Below are 16,591 nucleotides of genomic sequence, written 5' to 3'. Positions count from 1 at the left end.
GGTTGTTTGTCTCGTTCGTCTATATGTGGCCCTGCGATGGACTTGCGACCTGTCCAGGGTGTCCCCCGCCTCTCGCACAGTGACTGCTGGGGATAGGCACCAGCTACCCGCGACCCGGAATGGAGAAGCGGTTAAAGAAAATGGATGGATGGTTAAGCATTGGTACCCTGAGCTCCAGAGTTCAAGAACAGAACCAGCTGATGGATGAGAACCTCCACCCCCAGCGTTCGCAGCGCCTTCCAGGTCTCGGAGTCAGATGGGAGCGATGTGCGGCGCAGGAATGCCTGGCCCCGGGCCGTAAATAAACTCATAAATTCATTAGTGAACGCAGGCTGATTTGGAAGAATGAACCCGATTGCTGCGATAAACCAGTTGACCCTGTCAACTTGGCAGCTGTCATGACCTCAACCTGTCACCGTATCAGATGTGTGTGTGGGGGTTCAGGGACAATATTTGTTTAAGCTGATAACTGGGGGTTGTAGTGTGTGTTTGTGTGTCATATTTAACGTGAACTTGTATGACTTTGGGAGCACATGTAAACTAGTCTGCATGAGATCATGCTAAACGATTAATTTGTACCTTTTGTTATTGATACAACTGTTCTCACACACCCTTGTTATGCGATTGTAATAACAGTGTGTGGGTGTGTGTGTGTGTGTGCAGCCTTCAACAGCAGCAGTGCTTAATGGCCTGCAGCTCAAGCTAGATGCCATTAACATTCCAGCTGAGGAGATCTTGGCATGCATTGGGAAGCATGACAAGACAGCTACACCCCTGCCTCCCCAGCCACCCCCTCACACACACACACACACACACACACACACACACACACACACACACACTTCCAGCACAGAATGTCATTTATTTAAAGAACTACATGCTCCTGTGAGAAAATTGAAAACAACTAACCGTCTGACTGTCAGTCAGTCAGCAGTGATGAAGCGGCGCCTCGCTGGGCTGCGGCTTGTTGATGAATTGTGTTCACCCAGGAGCCTCCAGATTGTTGGGACATTTCTGAGGGCTTTCAATTTCCCTGCATAAATTGCACAGGTACGCTGCCGTGTCACTTGACTTTTAGATATGTTCAAAAAATTTCTGAGACACATTTGCTCTCAAAATAATCTCAAACCCATGTATATTTTGTTGGAGGTGTATTTTTGAAAGCTGCAGGGACCTCTCCTCTAACAGAACCAAATATTATAAATAACCATCACTGAAAACCTGCCTGTCTTCATTTCTAAGGTGTATTCCAGCGGATTAAGTGTGAGGTGGCTGCCAAGGAGGGTATAAAGGGAAATATTGTGCACGCCCAAAAATGCAATTTTACAAACCGTGCATGCAAAAATAGGCCGTGATTTTCAAAAACTAGCTGTTCAGAAAGCGGCTCCATGGCCTGCTGGTTGCAAGCATGTAACATTTTCCCACAATCTTCTCATGAGCAGCTTGCCTCCAACAGTCACAGGGCAGTCAGAGAACCTGTTGCTGCTGACTCATCTGTCTTCCTACAGGTAGAAGGTTTTCGAACACAAGTCCCTCCCTGACATGCTATTTGCCCCTGCAGGCAAACAAATCACAGCGCAGCCTATAGCAGATCCAAATAGAAACATTTACAGGCAATCAGCCGGGCAAGCCTCGTGCTGTTGCATAAAGTGTTGTGGCAACTCAAAATCCACAGGAATATTCTGCAGCGGAGAAGCTGGCTGCGTGCACGAGCACATAGTGCATGTGAACACACACGCACATGCAGAAATTTGCAAATTAGCTCCATTATCTGCATGCATGCAAACTGCAGGCCTGGGAGCTGGGGCCCAGGAGGGAAACCATGTTCCCCAACCCTCCATCCTGACAGCCGGCGATAAAAAGATGTTTTATGTTTCTCCCGTGTCGACCGAGATTCAAATGTTTATCTGGCAGAAATTTCAGCCCCACCCTTTTTGTTTAGGTGAGCCCAAAGCACCCTCCAGCTGGAAGCATTCCTCGAAGGAATGCATATCGCCCGCCGCCTTTCCTGCCAGTGGTTTAGACTAAGATCACGCCGCGGGTCGACTCCAGCTGCTGCAGATGTGCATCTGAAGGTTTAATTAAAATCTGTGCAGTGGTTCAGCGGGTGATACCAAACCAGACCCAACACACAAGAACACGACACAGAAAAGAATTTAAAGTTGCAAAAAATTTAAGAAAACATTTTATTTTACATAAACTGTACAGATGACTTTAATTTGACTAAATGATTCATAATAAACTAAAAATAACTTTCTCCTTAAATAAAAAACTGAAACAAAAATAAACTTAACGTGAAAAAGGAAGTGTTGCTTGTTGTACAAAACAGAATGAAAGCAGGTGAGAAATGAAAAGTCATGCAGTTTATCGTACCCTGATAGATCGCTCAGCCTTTTACAAACCATCAAAACAGCTTTTTCTCTTTTACACGGTAGCTTTAATGGCCTCGCCATCTCAGTTCTACAGCTAAAATCATGGCCTCTTTGGTTCCATTATTTATGTAAAATACATCTGATTTATCTATATAAAAATAACTTTTCAATGGCAGTTTCTGTTCCGCTAATCCCACAACTTTTCAGTGCAAACATCACAACGATCCATCGCTTTGGAAAAGAAGCGAAAGATCACATTTCAAGTATTTTTTTTTAAACAGTTGAGGACTGAAGAGATGAAAAAGGACAGAGAGGATTCAGTCTAACAGGTTCGGGTACAGGTTTCTATACATTGCATAGCTCATGTGGCACTTATTTAACAATCTGACAGGACACTCAGGAGCCCTCCGAAGGCATTTCTTTTATTTATACAAGTGCTATTCAGGGTGTGCATTTCAGTTTCTGCAAGTGCTGCACTGCACCGTGGAGACCCAGTCTGGACGGCCCGCAGTCGCCAGCAGCTCAGCAGAGGACTGCGCTGCTGTGGAGGATTTAATCCGTCAACATGGATTATAAGACCAGACAAAACGTCCCCCGACTTCTCTCCTTGTTGTGAATCCAAGCCAGCAGGTTTAAAGGAACTGCCATCTTGTATTTTTGGATCCAGAGTCTGGGAGCTAAGGATCTGAGGCTTTAAGCCCCACCTATTTACACAATGATGGTGTCACATGACCTTTTTAAAGCATGAAATAACTCTTTACAGCTAAACATGAAGATCTGAACAAACAGCAGCAAGGTAAGAACTCTGTGGATCAACAGCAGCCAATCTGAGGTGTATTTTATTTAAAAGTCCTGTTTCTTCTTATATGACTGATCATTGAAGGTGGATCTGAGCTGCACCTGCTGGGAGACTAGTTTGTGACTCCAAATTGCAAGAAAATAGTGAAATTTTCCATTGCAACCAGTGAGCCATGCAGCCCTGTTTTTGATCATTGTAAACCTGTGTTCTTAGCCTCTGCCCACACCTTATCCCCCGTGGCTCCATCTATACTCTGGCTCCAAATGCAACATGGCAGCACCCAAGAAAACCGACATTTTGGCTTCAATTCAGAACAACAAGAGAAGACAGAGGCGCTCCGTGAGTCTTTCTGATGCTGATGGTGGGGGCGCTGTACCCGCTTCCTGCATGGAGTCCAGTATTTCCTTTCAGGTTGATGCTTTAATCATGCAAGACCAGTCTGATTCCACAGTCAGACTGCTTCTGTCTGCATAGAGAGGAAGTGCTGGTGTTCGGAGTTGTAGGAGCTGATGACTTGTCAGTGCTTTAGGAAAACAAAAGTCTCTAATGTGCTTTAAGTACTTCAGAGGGTGGTTCTGATGCCAATCCTGTTATTGGCTCATACTGTCTCTGTCCTTAAGCGCTTTTTTTAGTTAAAAAGAATCTTCATTTCTGAGGAGATAACGGGCCATTATTTTTGACTAGAAATGGCAAACTAGAGCAAAAGTATCATTTGGTGATCGTCGTTCCCTTCTCGTCCCATCGCTGACCGGCTGAATGTGGACACTCGGTCCGATAAATACACACACTCGCACCGACACACACACACACTCACGTGTTTACGGTTCTGGACCGCTGTGGTGTGAGGTGCACATACAGTTATAGACTGAATATGTGTACCGTTTGGGTGTGGCGGGCTCAGGCGCAGCCGCACTCCTCCACGATCATGTTGGGCACGTCCCTCTTGACGATGTTGTACTCGTCGTCGAAGTAGAGCATGGACATGGTGCTGAGTTTGGTCGGGATGCAGCAGGAGTTGACGGACCCTGGGCTCATCCCCCTCATGCGGTACTGGTTAACCACGGCGGTGTGGAAGGATGACGCTGACACCGGGACACCCGCCATGTAGGCCGGACAGCTGCCGTCGCAGTAGTTGCCGTAGTAACCGGCCGGCGCGATGATCCAGTCGTTCCAGCCGATCAGGCGGAAGTCTATGTAGAACTGCTGGCGGCAACACAACCCCCCGCTGGTGCCGTCGCACTCCAGACCCCGCTTCCGAATGCGGTGCTTCCCGTCAGCCTGCCGTGCACGCACCACCAGGAAGGGCCGGTGGGACGGGTCGCCCGGATCCACCAGGACCGGAGCCACGCCCGCCGTATCGCAGCCCTCGCAGCGGACCTCCAGGTCCTGCCTTCGGCTGCCCTTCCCAAACACGGCGCGCACCGCCTCGGCAAGAGGGAACGTGTGCCAGCCGCTGCGCTTCAGGTCCACCCGCTTCTCCACCATCGCCCATCGGCCTGTCCCGCCTCCCTCAGCACCGCCCAGAGCGCCGGCCTCTCGGTAGTGGATCTTGACTGTTATCTTCCTCCTGAGACCCTTCTCTGGACCCGCTGGCAGCAGACGGAAGTACAGCCACAGGTTGGCCTGGGACACAAACAGGTTCTGGTGGCCCTCGTTGGAGATGAGGAAGTACAGACCCGATTTGGGGTTTGTGTGTTCGTCTGTTGGAGACAAGAAAAACAGAAAAGTCTCATTTACTCAACAGCCTAAACTGCCAACAGGTCGTTCATCCAAAGAAGAAGAAAACAGAATAAATGCTGGGACCATATTTATCACCTGCCACCTTGGAAGGTGGGCGATCATGTAATTACTTGTGTCTGTTAGCAAAACATCTCATGAACCAATGGAATGATTGGTTGTGCATCTTCAACCGATTAACTTTTAGACTTAACCTGATTCAAGATGGCCGCCATAGCTGATTGAGTAGCTGAGAGTCATCACCAACAAATACTTCAATGAGAGCAGTGGGTGATATGCATTCCTTCACAGTTACTGTATGTGATGTCATATAAACAGGATTTTTGTTGCGTATCGCTGAGACAGATGTTTATGGAGCAGTTTGAAGAGAACATTTAGGGCAAAAACAGCTTAATTGTGATTTAAATGAGGGATGAAAAGGTAGAAAAAGTTGTTTTTTTAACTTAATTTATAATAAAATCTTGAGTGCTTCTGGTTAAGCATCAAGTGGTAGATGGAATCAGGTAACAACTATGTTTTTAAACATGTTTAATTTTAAACAGCCACGGCAGCAATAAATTTAGGTTCTTCTTGAGTTTCTATAAACTCTAACAAGAAGGGAACTCAGTGAACAAGCAGCAAAAATCTTTCTGCTTCCAACATCCACTTCAGAAGGTGCCACGATGGTGAGATGATCACTCAGAGACAACTGGTTGGCAGCCTCCTAACCAACACGTCTACAGCAAATAAAAATAAAAATGGAGTCCACTAACAGCGAGCAACATAGTGCAGCTTTAGCAGCCTAATAGAGGGAATAAAGGACTTGAGGCATGACGTGTCTGGAGGAAGTGGTCCGAATGCCTCCTCAGTCACATGTTTCCTCCAAAGATGGCCCAAATCCCTCTCTTTGGGAGACAGTGTAACAGTCAGAGGTCAGAATGTTATATCTGTCCGACTGCAGAGCCCGAGAAGGAAATCAGCAAACTACGAGCTAAAACTGAATCTTCCATGAAGGGCACGGCTTTGTCCTCAAAGATTACTTTTCTGTGTTCGCCCTCGGTCACTGCGTCAGGTGACCTCTGCGGCAGCTCCTGATAGGCCAGCTGTGACCAGCCCGGTTCTGGGATCAGGCCCAGTTGGCTTCGTGTCCGGTGTTGGAAGTGACAGGACCAGAGAAGAGAAGCAGGGGAGCAGCGGGGGGTTCATTGGGTTCACTGTTAGCAGCCAACCTGAACACCCACTCGTCTCTGAGTGGGGTGCAGCAGCAGCGCCCTGAGAGTGACAGCACAAAGCCCCCCATGAGGCGCCGGGAGACAGCCGCGCCGCAGCGTGCCATTCAAACGCGTGGCTTTCCAGCAGAAAGCACCGGGAGGCAAAAATAAGAGGCATTTACATGATACTGGCCACTTTCTGGAGCCGCACAATGAAGAGATCCCGGCTCCCCCCCCCCACCCCCCAGCACTGTTTTCTTTTTTCTTTTCTTCAGAAGCCTAATGATGGCTCCCAAATTACCCAGAGGTAACATGAAAAAGGTTTCTATTTCAGGAGGTTTGGTACAATGTGCTCAAGCAGCGCCTTTGAAAGCGGGTAAATGACTTTGTTTGCTGACTGACTAGTGTGTGTCAGTGTCAACAGGTGGCCACCAAGGATGGCCCCCCTCCTCCTCTGCTTGTAAATGGCAGCTTTACATTCACACTGGGACCTGTTCAGACCAGCTCGGACCTCAAACAACACACACGACATCTCTCACCCTACAGCCTGCGAGGACAGCGCGGAGGCAGCTGGGGTGAACAGAAAGGAATCAGCTGAACAGCAGCTCTCACCTGTAAACGCTGTAAACACCCCTCAGGGCTACAAGTTACTAACCTCACCTCTTTCAGGGCTGCGCCTTCCGACGTGCCTCAACAGCTCCGACCTGAGAGGAACGGCCATCGAACGGGGTCGGACTGTAATATCACAGCCATTCCTGTGTTATCTAATGTCAGCTGGCCGTGGCAGCCATCTTGAATTGAGTTGACTCTAAAGCTTAATTAGTTACAGATGTTCAACCACTGATTTTCATTAGAGATTTGAGTATTCCAGTTAAAGTGGTGCTACTTCTCCTCTAAAACACCTGTGTGAAGATTTCTTTTTAATCTAAAATTTAAAGAGCCTAAAAATTCAGCTGAACATCAGGATGAACATTTCCAAACTCCTTCAACTGTGAGGGTTCTAGATTTAAAATAAGCCTTGGGATGAGAAGCAAATCTATTTGGAAAATGTAAAATTCCTCCCCCTGCCTTCTGGATTCCCACCAACAACCATCCAGACCGTCGCCTTTGATCAGACGCTTGTCTTTCTATTTTCATGCTTCTTGACATGTTTTTCCTCTGAGGTTCTTTAAAGGAATGGCTCTCTCAAACAGTGAGGAGCTGGCCTCGACACGCCTCGCCTGACCCCCCAGTGATTAGGACACCTGGGTGGGCTTGGGTGGGTAGAGAGCGTGTCTCCACCTGCGCCTCCGAGTCAGAGAACAGGCGAGGCCGGGCTGAAGGCTGTCGGGGTGGACAGGGGGGCAGGGGTTCATGGTCCCCTGTCCACCCTGGAATGAGACGGAGGCTGATGAAACCGTACAAGGGTTCATGACGGGACATGAATGATTTATAGGATCAGAAGCTGTAAGGTCCAGCCCGGCCAGGTAACCGTAAACCTGCCAACCTGTTAACGACCTCCACACTGAACCCGAGTTTAGCTCCGAACAGCTAAAATGATCCGGACTTCTCCGTCGACCCCTCTCTTTTCTTTCCTTGCTTGTGTTCCCCGCTCCGCTCCCGTGGATACGGGACACTGAATCCCTCGGCAAAGACCCTCGGGTGCGTTTCAGGGGACAGGGGGGGAACTGGCATCAGCTGCCAGGGGCACATTTGGCAGCGACGTTACCTCTGTGCAACCGGAGATAAGAAGGCTGAACCCAGCCAGCGCTGAGGGGAAGCAGGGGACACGATGGAGCTTTGTGCTCCCCACGGCGTATGGACACCTTTTTACAGCCTCGTCTCCTCCAACAGGCCCCTGGCTCTGCAGCTTTCTGGAGACTTTGACCCGGCTGGCAGAATTGGATTTAGGGTGGGGTGGGGGGGCAGGAGGCAGATGGGGTCTGGGGGAGCCGGGTCCAGAGCCAGCTCCATGGTACAATGCCACACAAAGGCTCAAAGGTGTGAGGAAGAATAGAAGAAGAAGAAGAAGGAGCCCAGCGAACCTTTAGAATGACAAAAGCATTCTTTTCAACTCTGCAATACTGGCACACACACACAATATTAACCCCCCCCACACACACACACACACACACACACCCCATCAGCATCAGCCTCCACTCACACACCCCCTAAATTCAGCCCCACTGAGACTCAAATGTCTCATGAATTATTCTGAGTAAATTCTTTTGTTTTGCCTGTTTTTCCCTTCTGAACACTGACACGATGCGTTCAGCAGCAACACGTCGCGCTCGGGTAATAATTGCCCAGCTTTTGTTCCCCCTGTCATCGGGCTGCTCAGATCCGTCCCTGTTGGAGGGCAGAACTTTGCGGTCCATTCAGCAGGATGGTGTGTGTGTCTGTGGGCTTCTGGGTCTATTTTTGTGCCTTTAATTGTATGTTTTTATTCTGTTAAACTAACAGTTTGTGTTCTCCAAGCTCCGGCTGACTCTCACTGGATCTGCAGATGATTTTAGGTGTTTGCACGAGCGCAGAGGGGTGTGTGGGTGAGAGGAAAGGGTGTTCAGTTTGGATTTCTGAGAATTAGTTAGATACACACTCAGAGAGGAAGGGATAAATGGCCAGTTGAGGGACTTTGTTCCTATTTAAAAGGAGGCTTTATACGTTGGAGAATTGAGTTGGAGCCCAGCTTTGGTGATGAAATTGGATTCAGAGGTTCTTTTTATCCCCAGGGCTGTTCAACTTCAGCTGCATGTGGGCCATATATTAAAATTACTCTGGCTTTGAGGCCAAGAATTATCGCTCCCGGCCGACAGGCGAAGGCAGACGACTGTGTCTCCGTGTCAGCATAATATCTCCTGAACTGCTGGACGGATTTTAATGAAACTGTCAGGAAATAATCAACAACTGGTGCAGCCTGTGGAGTCCATCCAATTCAAGATGGCCGCCACATCAACAAAGTAGGCCTGCCCCAGAACTGTGGGTCACTAAACACCAACGGGGAGTCCTGAGATGATCTGAGATAAACTAAAACAGTATTTATAATTGTGTATCTGTGCTCAAACTGAGAGATAAAAACTGTGATGAATAAAAACAGATAAAATCTGTATAAATGTTGGTGATGCTGGTGTCATTTTTCCGTGTTTTAATTGTCTGAGAGCAGTTCCTCTGCTTCACCCAGCCACAGCTGGGGTCACAGCCTCTTCACCGCTCTTCTGTGGGACGACAGACTGGACGTTTGGTTCTTCAGCCTCAGAGGCAGGTGGGCCAGGTGAAAGAACCTCAGGGGGGTTAAGGTCCACGGGCAGTTCCATCCAGCTTCCATCTACTTTCCTTTTTTTTGCCTTTGAAAGAGACATTTAGCTCTTGCTGTAGTTTTCTGACCACCCTGCAGCATCAGAATACTTCTACGACTGTCTGTTTGAAGACATGGAAGTACGGTATCTGTATTTTTAGGATCATATTTAGACACATCTGTTCGGGACTCTGGCCAGTAAAATGTTCAGGTTCTGACCCAGAAAATAACAGAACCACAGACTCCTGACTCCAGCTGCTGATCAACCAGAAACAACTATTATATCTTATTCTAGCCTTGGTAGAAATCATTTAACAGGTCTTTTGCCTCTTGTTTTGGAGCCACGGTGGGACTTTGGGACGCACGGCCCCAGATGACACATGGGGGGTAATTTAAGGACCCTGTGTTTAGTTTCATTTCTTTTTGTTTTTCATCAGCCTAAAACAGGCGGATTTAGCGGCAGCCTCTGGATTTACAGGGACGAGCTGTGATGTAATAAGAGGATGAAAACCATGAGCGCGCGCAGGATCTCATTAGTTTATGGCTGCTTTTAAACGGTTGTTGTGGCTGTTTTATCTATTGTGTCCATAACCCAGACGGGATAAGCCCGGGAAATCAACAGTAATCCGTGAAGTCATCACCTCACCTGCAGAGGTGGCTGAGTTCAGTCAGGGGTCGCTTCTGGACATGCGCAGTGACTAAGTGCTCCTCACCTGATTCCGCGAAGCTGATGATCTCCGAGGTCTCCGCCTGGACCTCGTTGCTGAACGCGGCCTGGCCGTCAAAGTTGGGGATCTCCACGCGCCCGTCCTCCCTCACTTTGCCCGCGTGCAGCCTCCGCAGCGCCGTCACCATGGCAGCCTTGGGGATGGGGTGCGTGATGTTCGGCCTGTCCTTCATCTGCAGCCGGTTCAGGATGTGCCTCTTCACCGCCTCCACGAAGTCAATGTTCACGCGCTCCGCCTGGTCCGGCGCCCTCAGGCCGCACGAGGCGCACGACTCCGGGGGCGAGCTCTGCGCCTCCGCCGCGCTCACCGAGCTGCAGCGCGCGGACACGACGCACGCGACCAAACACGTCAAAGTCAAAGTGTACGAGCTCATTTCTTCAAAGCGTCAGGCCAAATCAAAAGTAAAGGCTTTAAAGTGGAAAGTTCCGGGAGGACATCCACCGGTCCGGTCCGGTCCAACACGCGCACACACGCGCTCAGAAACTCCACTCAGGTCCTTCCTGCCCCCTAACAGCAGTCCCGCTCGGACCCAACAGAACCTCGGCTCGTAAAATCCACCACAAAGCCCGCTTCCATCCAAACAGAAAGTCCCCAGCTGCAGTTGGTCCCGTGGCCGGCGCGCGCGGCTGTCTCGTGCGCACTTCGAGATGCTCACTGAGACCCCCTGTCCGTCTTTGGAATCACCACAACAGGGGCTCCGCGCACCCAAAGTTTTTATACAGCCGAACCACGTGGGGATCTCCACCCACTGCAGGATAATCCGCTCCGTCTTCAGAAGCACCTCCGCTCATGGAGAGGAGGGAAAACAACATTTCTGTCCCCACACGCTGCTGCTGGGAGGATTCCAGTCTTCCTGGACTCCAACAGGCTGGTTCAATGTGAGCCGGGCTTCAGAACCGGCTCATCCCGACTCACAGAACCAGATCCCAGCTGAGGCTGAAAACATGCCCTCATTTAAACCAGCACGGATGTCTTTAAATATAGTTATTAAAACAAGAATAAAGTCAGAAATTAGAATAAGTTTGAACTTGAAATAAAGTGAATCCTGGCAGATTAAATAAATGTAATATTTCCTGGTTCTGCAGCTTTAAAATTATTTCTGTTTTATATTTACTCTGTTTCTGTATACAGCGCGTTAATGAGGAGCAGAATGCTGTGTGAGGGACAACTGGAGCCGGGGATCGAACCTGCGACCCTCAGGGTGGACGACGAGACTCCCAGAGTCTAATAATCAAACCAACAGCGCCATCTCCCGGCAGAGAATCCCCACACCGTGCTCCTTCCAAATACAGACACACTCCTGTTTGTGATGCTAGTAACAGCTGAGTCAGCTGTAATCCTGTAAGATTTTGTAATCTGATTACTTCTGCGTACTTTGTGTGATTTTAGCTGTTCAGAAACCCAAACCAGGTGAAGCTGACAGAGGTGCATCAAAAAGGACAACTCCACATCAATAAAACTTTATTTATACAACAGTTTTATCAGTCAGTCATAAAAAGCAGCAGGTGAGTGTGTGTGTGTGTGTGTGTGTGAGTGGTGGTCTCTGTCAGGACTCTGTCAGGGTCATCTGCCACACGGAGACAGGACTGTTCCTGCTGTGAGGTTGGCCCCCCAGCACCAGCAGCAAATCAGGCAGATGCTTCCTGATATCATCCTCCTCATCCTCCTCCACCTCCTCCTCCTCCTCCTCCTCCTCCTCCTTGCAGCTCCACTGCTTCTTGAAGGCTTTGTTTTCAAAGGTCAGGCAGCTTCCCCTCAGCTGTGGACCTGTCCCAGTCCCGTCGCAGCGGTCCAGTTCTGAAGAACTCTTGCTTTGGTCGCACCTGTCTGGACTGAAAGTCTTCAGCTCGATGTCGCCCTCTGACCCCAGGAACGTCAGCGGCGCAGGGAAGCACCTGTTTTTAAAGGGTCTGGGTTTCTCCTCCTGCCGTCTGGGGTCAGGCTCAGAGCTGGAGCAGCATCTGATGGGGGCGTAGCTGGGACCCAGACCCGTGCAGCAGTGGTGGAGCTTATTGGGGGGGCTAGAGCCAGGCAGGGAGGCTACCTGGACCCAGCTCTGTGTGGTGAAGCTGTACCTCCACAGGCAGTTCTTTGGGAAGTTCTGACTCTCTCCGCCTCCGAACAGAAGCATGCTGTCCCTGTAGACCACAGCCGAGTGTCCCATCAGCCTGGGGGGTCCGGACCTGAAGACAACACAGGTGGGGACAGAGCCATCAGCTGTCCTTGTTGTGTACTTCTTTATCACACAACACACTACGTTAAAATATATCCTAAGACATATTAACTCTACGTGCAGACAGGCTGCAGTAATGATGGCCATCAGAAAACCATCTGTCATTAAAGTTTATGTGTGATTTGTTCTTGCAGATGGTTTAAAATCTAAATGAACCCACATCAGAACCACCTCAGGTGACTGATGATGCTCTCATCTGAAACAGTCTGCTGGGGGTTTGTTCCTGTAGAGTTCAGCTTTGACCAGGACAGAGTTTAATAACAGAACAGCTCGTTACTCACTTCCTTCTGAGGCAGGTCCACGTGTGATTGGTGGAGGTCCACCTCCAGAAGTCCCTCTGTTCCTGCAGACCTTTCAGTCCACCGAACAGGAACATGGAGCCCTGGTAGGCCACAGCAGAGTGGCTGTGTCTGGGTCCAGGACTCAGCGAGTCAGGAGAACTGAGCAGAGACCAGACGGTGGTATCTGTCAGTCAGACACACAATCAGACGTGGAGCAGTCATTCTATCATCATGACTGCAGGTCTGGATGTTAAAGCTCTGTCCTCCAGCTCAGAATCGAGGACAGAACATCACAAACAGATCAGATTCAGATTTTTTGATGACAGTAAAAGCTATCTGTGACTCACCAAAGTCCAGACGCCAGAACTCCTGCGAGGTTCCTGTGATGTCTAACAAGCCTCCGTAGATCAGCATGGCAGCTCCGATCACCACGGCGCTGTGGCCCTTCCTGTTGCTCGGCCTCTGCGTCCACAGAGACACACAACGAGCCTTAGGTGACTGTTAACCAGCAGAACCTGAACCTCCAGGATCCCTTCAACCTTCATGTCTCAGTAAAAACATTCAGCCTCAGCATTAAACTCACAACATGCAGAGACTTTCCTGCTTCTTAGTTCTTATCCTGAGCTTCTCTTTGTGCTTTAAGACCTAAAATCTGATATTTGACTTTTATCTTTAGCACTGGAGCTGTTTTGATGTGAACGTTTCTGGATTTTTGTACAAACTGCTGCAGACGTTCTCACAGTTTCTGCTGCTGATGCTACCAAGGCAGCTGTTCTGATGGGGAAATGTGAACAATGCAGCCTTCTGACTGACAGCAGGATTAAATCCTTTCTCTTGAACTTCAGATTAGTGTCATCGGTTCTGTACCTGAGGGGAGCTTCTCTTTCCCTGGCACTGAACCCACCTCTGCTTCGCTGAAAAACACAAGAACAGAAGAGAAACACTGCAGAGTTCAAATCTTTCTCCTTTCCTAGAAAGAAAGAATCAGAGTAGTGTGATAAGGAGAGAAGTGTTTGTTTGTGTGGAGCTGGCTCGTCTTTAACAGTGATGTTGGACCAGAACGTCTGGCTCACAATCTGTGCTCAGCTCCTCGAGGATGGGCCAGTCCTCATCAAACCAGGACCAAAGCCGGACTGAAACACCTGAACCAGCTGCTCAAACACTAACGTCTCTGAGTTACAGAAGGATGTGCAACAAAATGTTCAGTCCTTTCAGTCAAGGCCAGTCTCAGTGGTTCGGTTTATTAAAATAATTCTAAAAGCAACGACTCATTTTCAGTGTTTTTGTCTTTTTAGTTGTTATTTCAGTGACCTTTGTGGGTGTTTCTTTCTTTAACCGAAGTTAGCAACAAACTGATCTGCGTATGTAAATAAAATAGAATATAATAAAGTCACAGTTTGTTTAAAAAGACACACAGAAGCAACAGTTTGTCATTAAAAATAGAAGCAAGTGAAACTGTGTGAAACAGCTGCAGTAATGAATGTTTTCAGTGGTTCGGAGGCTGCAACCGACAGGCAACAACACGTTTTCTTTGTTAGGCCCCAGTATTCCCTGGATGTAGCTCCAGGATTAGCTGTCAGAGTAAATTACAGCATGCATGCTCCTCACCGATGTCAAACACCCAGAGGGCACTTCTGCACTTGGTGTACGCAGAATCGAGCATGCCTCCAAAGACGTACAGGAAGCCCTGAAAAGGTCAGAGGTGTTCAGCTCACAGCAGCTTGGTGTTTAACAGGAGACATGTCAGCAGGAGTTATGGATGTCTTCATCCTGATGAGTTTGTACCTCGTGAGCCACCATCGAATGCTCCTCCAGCTCTTCTGGAGCAGCTTCACTCGAGGAGTTTAACTCTGTCCATTCATCACGCACTGAAACATTAAACACATCAGGAAACATCTGAGAACATCTGCCTGTGATCACATTCAGGTTATTATCAGAAGGCAGGTAAAGGTGTGACACTCAGGTTAAACAGAAAACAGTGACAATAAAACAGGCTGAACAAACCTTTTAACTGCAGCTTTTCTACAGATTCCTGACTTTCTTCTGGCCAAGATGAAGTTTTTATTGAACAAAATATAACAATAACTGCTTAACTTAAATAAAGGAATATTAAACAACCCTTAGAAGAATTAATAATGTATAGAAAAGCATTCTTTATTAAAAATAAAAAGTGTAAATTGTGAGCTGAATGGAACAGCTGCTTTATTTTAACTAACTAATAACTAATAACTAATATGGGCTGATTAACTGACCCATCTTTAGTTTTAACACCACGTCTTCAGGCTTCGTACATATTATCTGTTTCTTCCAAACTCAGGTTTATAGCCATTATTTGGAACATATTCATGAATTTACAGTCAGGTTGTTTTTATTCCTGTTCTCTGAAACAAAACAGAAATGATTTAACAGAATGAGTTGTTTTGTAAAATAAAAATAAAAGTTCATCAGAGTTTCAGTCGCCACTCACTCATCAGACTGGTGGTTAGTTTTAACAGACCCTGATTACCTCTCAGTTTGTTTGTTTGTTTGTTTGTCTTACAGTTAAACTCTTTAGGTAAATGCAGCTCCAGCTGCTCCGGTTCTCTCTGGGAACAGACCTGAGGTCCGGACTGGAATCAGGAGGTCGGGGGCGACTCTTACCCACGTTGTACTTCCAGAAGTCCCCCACTCGGCGGCGCTCTCTGCCCCCCAGGAGGTAAACGTTTCCATCGTAGCTGCAGCAGGCGTGTTTGTAGCGATCGCACGGCGAGCGGCGGCCCTGAGGGAGCTGCGTCCACAGACACGGGCTGCTGTGACTCATGGCGGGCGTCCTCACCGGGACATTTTCTACGACAGGAGGAATATGATGTAAGAACTCTTCTTTAGGTCAGAGTATAAAATACCAAGCAGCAGGACTTTAAAATGAGTTGTTATCCGTCACGAGAGGAATAAATGATGTAATGGTTGTTGTCCCATTCTGTTATTGTTTAACTGGCTGCAGAACAGAAGGCCAGTTGTTTTTGTTTGTTTTTGTGTCAAAAAGTTCTTTATTTTGTTTTTGGCTCCAGGAAGTTTAGCTTCATGAAAAGCAGCTTGAAAAACACAAACAATGAACCCTTAAAGAACACGACGCGCTCCTCAACATGGAGCACAGGGAAGACTCAAACAAACCGTTTCTTCCCAGGCAGGGTTTCCTGACGAGGGAAAACGAGTCGTCACAAAGTTAAAAACATCGGGCTGTGATGAGCTGGGGGCTCGTTGTTATGGCAGGTCTTATGAGGTTTTCACCTGGAACTGTCTGACCCTCAGGACTCTGAGGACTCTCAGGACTCTCAGGACCAGACTACTGATGCTGGTCTTAGAGTCAGAGGGGAAAACAGGACAACCTGACTCCTGGAGCAAATGTTCCTCGACAGACGGCTCTTCAGCTCGGAACTCAAAGTTATTTTAAATAAATTCCTGTCACAAGCCCAGTCCAGTCTGGTACCAGATATAATCCTCATTATTTACCATCGTTAACAGCAGAGTTATTCAGCTGAAGCAACAGAATGAGGATAAAAAACAGCCTGAGCTGCGACGAGACGAGTCATGAGCCCAGGTTTTTGTGGCCATATTTAAGCGTGTGGCCATGTTTCTTTATCTGGAGGTTCCTTGTGTTCAGTTCAGTTTAGTTTCTGTTTCTTTCCCTTCAGTCCTTCTTACATTCATTCAATCATTCTCCCTCATGTGTTCATCAGCTGTTTGCACCAATAATCATCGATTTAAAGCCTCGTTTGTCTCGTCACCAGCCAGCCTTCCTGTGTTTCTCTGACAGGCGTCTTGTGGTTTTCAGTTTGACTTTCTGCTACATCAGCTTTTTATTTCGGTTTTTAACTTCCTTTTCTTTCACTCAGTGAGTCCTCGCGTTCAGCCTGCCTCCTCGGGTCCTGAAGACTGAATCCTGACGAGGAGGAGGAGGAGGAGAGGAGAGGAGGAGGAGGAGGAGAGGAGGAGGAGGG

General features: G+C 48.1%; 2 protein-coding genes across 2 annotated transcripts in view; both read right to left on the bottom strand.

The window, feature by feature from the left end:
* Positions 1 to 2,172: 2,172 nt before the first annotated feature.
* inhbb (inhibin subunit beta B) lies at positions 2,173 to 10,928 on the bottom strand. The gene is made up of 2 exons (XM_017434411.3): positions 10,086 to 10,928; positions 2,173 to 4,871 (listed from the first exon to the last, which is right to left on the bottom strand). Exons 1-2 carry the CDS (start codon positions 10,471 to 10,473, stop codon positions 4,069 to 4,071), a joined length of 1,191 nt encoding a protein of 396 aa, XP_017289900.1. The 5' UTR covers positions 10,474 to 10,928; the 3' UTR covers positions 2,173 to 4,068.
* A 614-nt stretch (positions 10,929 to 11,542) lies between these two features.
* Positions 11,543 to 16,591, bottom strand: part of si:dkey-3d4.3 (actin-fragmin kinase) — a 6,640-nt gene continuing 1,591 nt past the window's right edge. Inside the window, exons 2-8 of the mRNA XM_037976193.1 lie at positions 15,255 to 15,440; positions 14,400 to 14,482; positions 14,223 to 14,301; positions 13,482 to 13,528; positions 12,962 to 13,076; positions 12,615 to 12,798; positions 11,543 to 12,283 (exon numbers count right to left, since the gene is read on the bottom strand). Coding sequence (XP_037832121.1) covers positions 11,647 to 12,283; positions 12,615 to 12,798; positions 12,962 to 13,076; positions 13,482 to 13,528; positions 14,223 to 14,301; positions 14,400 to 14,482; positions 15,255 to 15,414 — 1,305 coding nt within the window. The 5' untranslated portion in view covers positions 15,415 to 15,440 and the 3' untranslated portion in view covers positions 11,543 to 11,646. The remainder of the gene's footprint in view (positions 12,284 to 12,614; positions 12,799 to 12,961; positions 13,077 to 13,481; positions 13,529 to 14,222; positions 14,302 to 14,399; positions 14,483 to 15,254; positions 15,441 to 16,591) is intronic.

The sequence above is a fragment of the Kryptolebias marmoratus genome, linkage group LG6 (assembly GCF_001649575.2).
Source record: "Kryptolebias marmoratus isolate JLee-2015 linkage group LG6, ASM164957v2, whole genome shotgun sequence".
Lineage (NCBI taxonomy): Eukaryota > Metazoa > Chordata > Actinopteri > Cyprinodontiformes > Rivulidae > Kryptolebias > Kryptolebias marmoratus.
Note: the sequence above shows the minus strand (reverse complement) of the source record. Positions and strands in the feature narration are given on the sequence as shown.

Coding starts and splice junctions, on each gene's coding strand:
- inhbb (XM_017434411.3), bottom strand. CDS start 10,473: ATGAGCTCGTACACTTTGACTTTGACGTGTTTGGTCGCGTGCGTCGTG. Junction 4,872..10,085: donor CATCAGCTTCGCGGAATCAG/GTGAGGAGCACT, acceptor TGTCTCCAACAG/ACGAACACACAAACCCCAAA.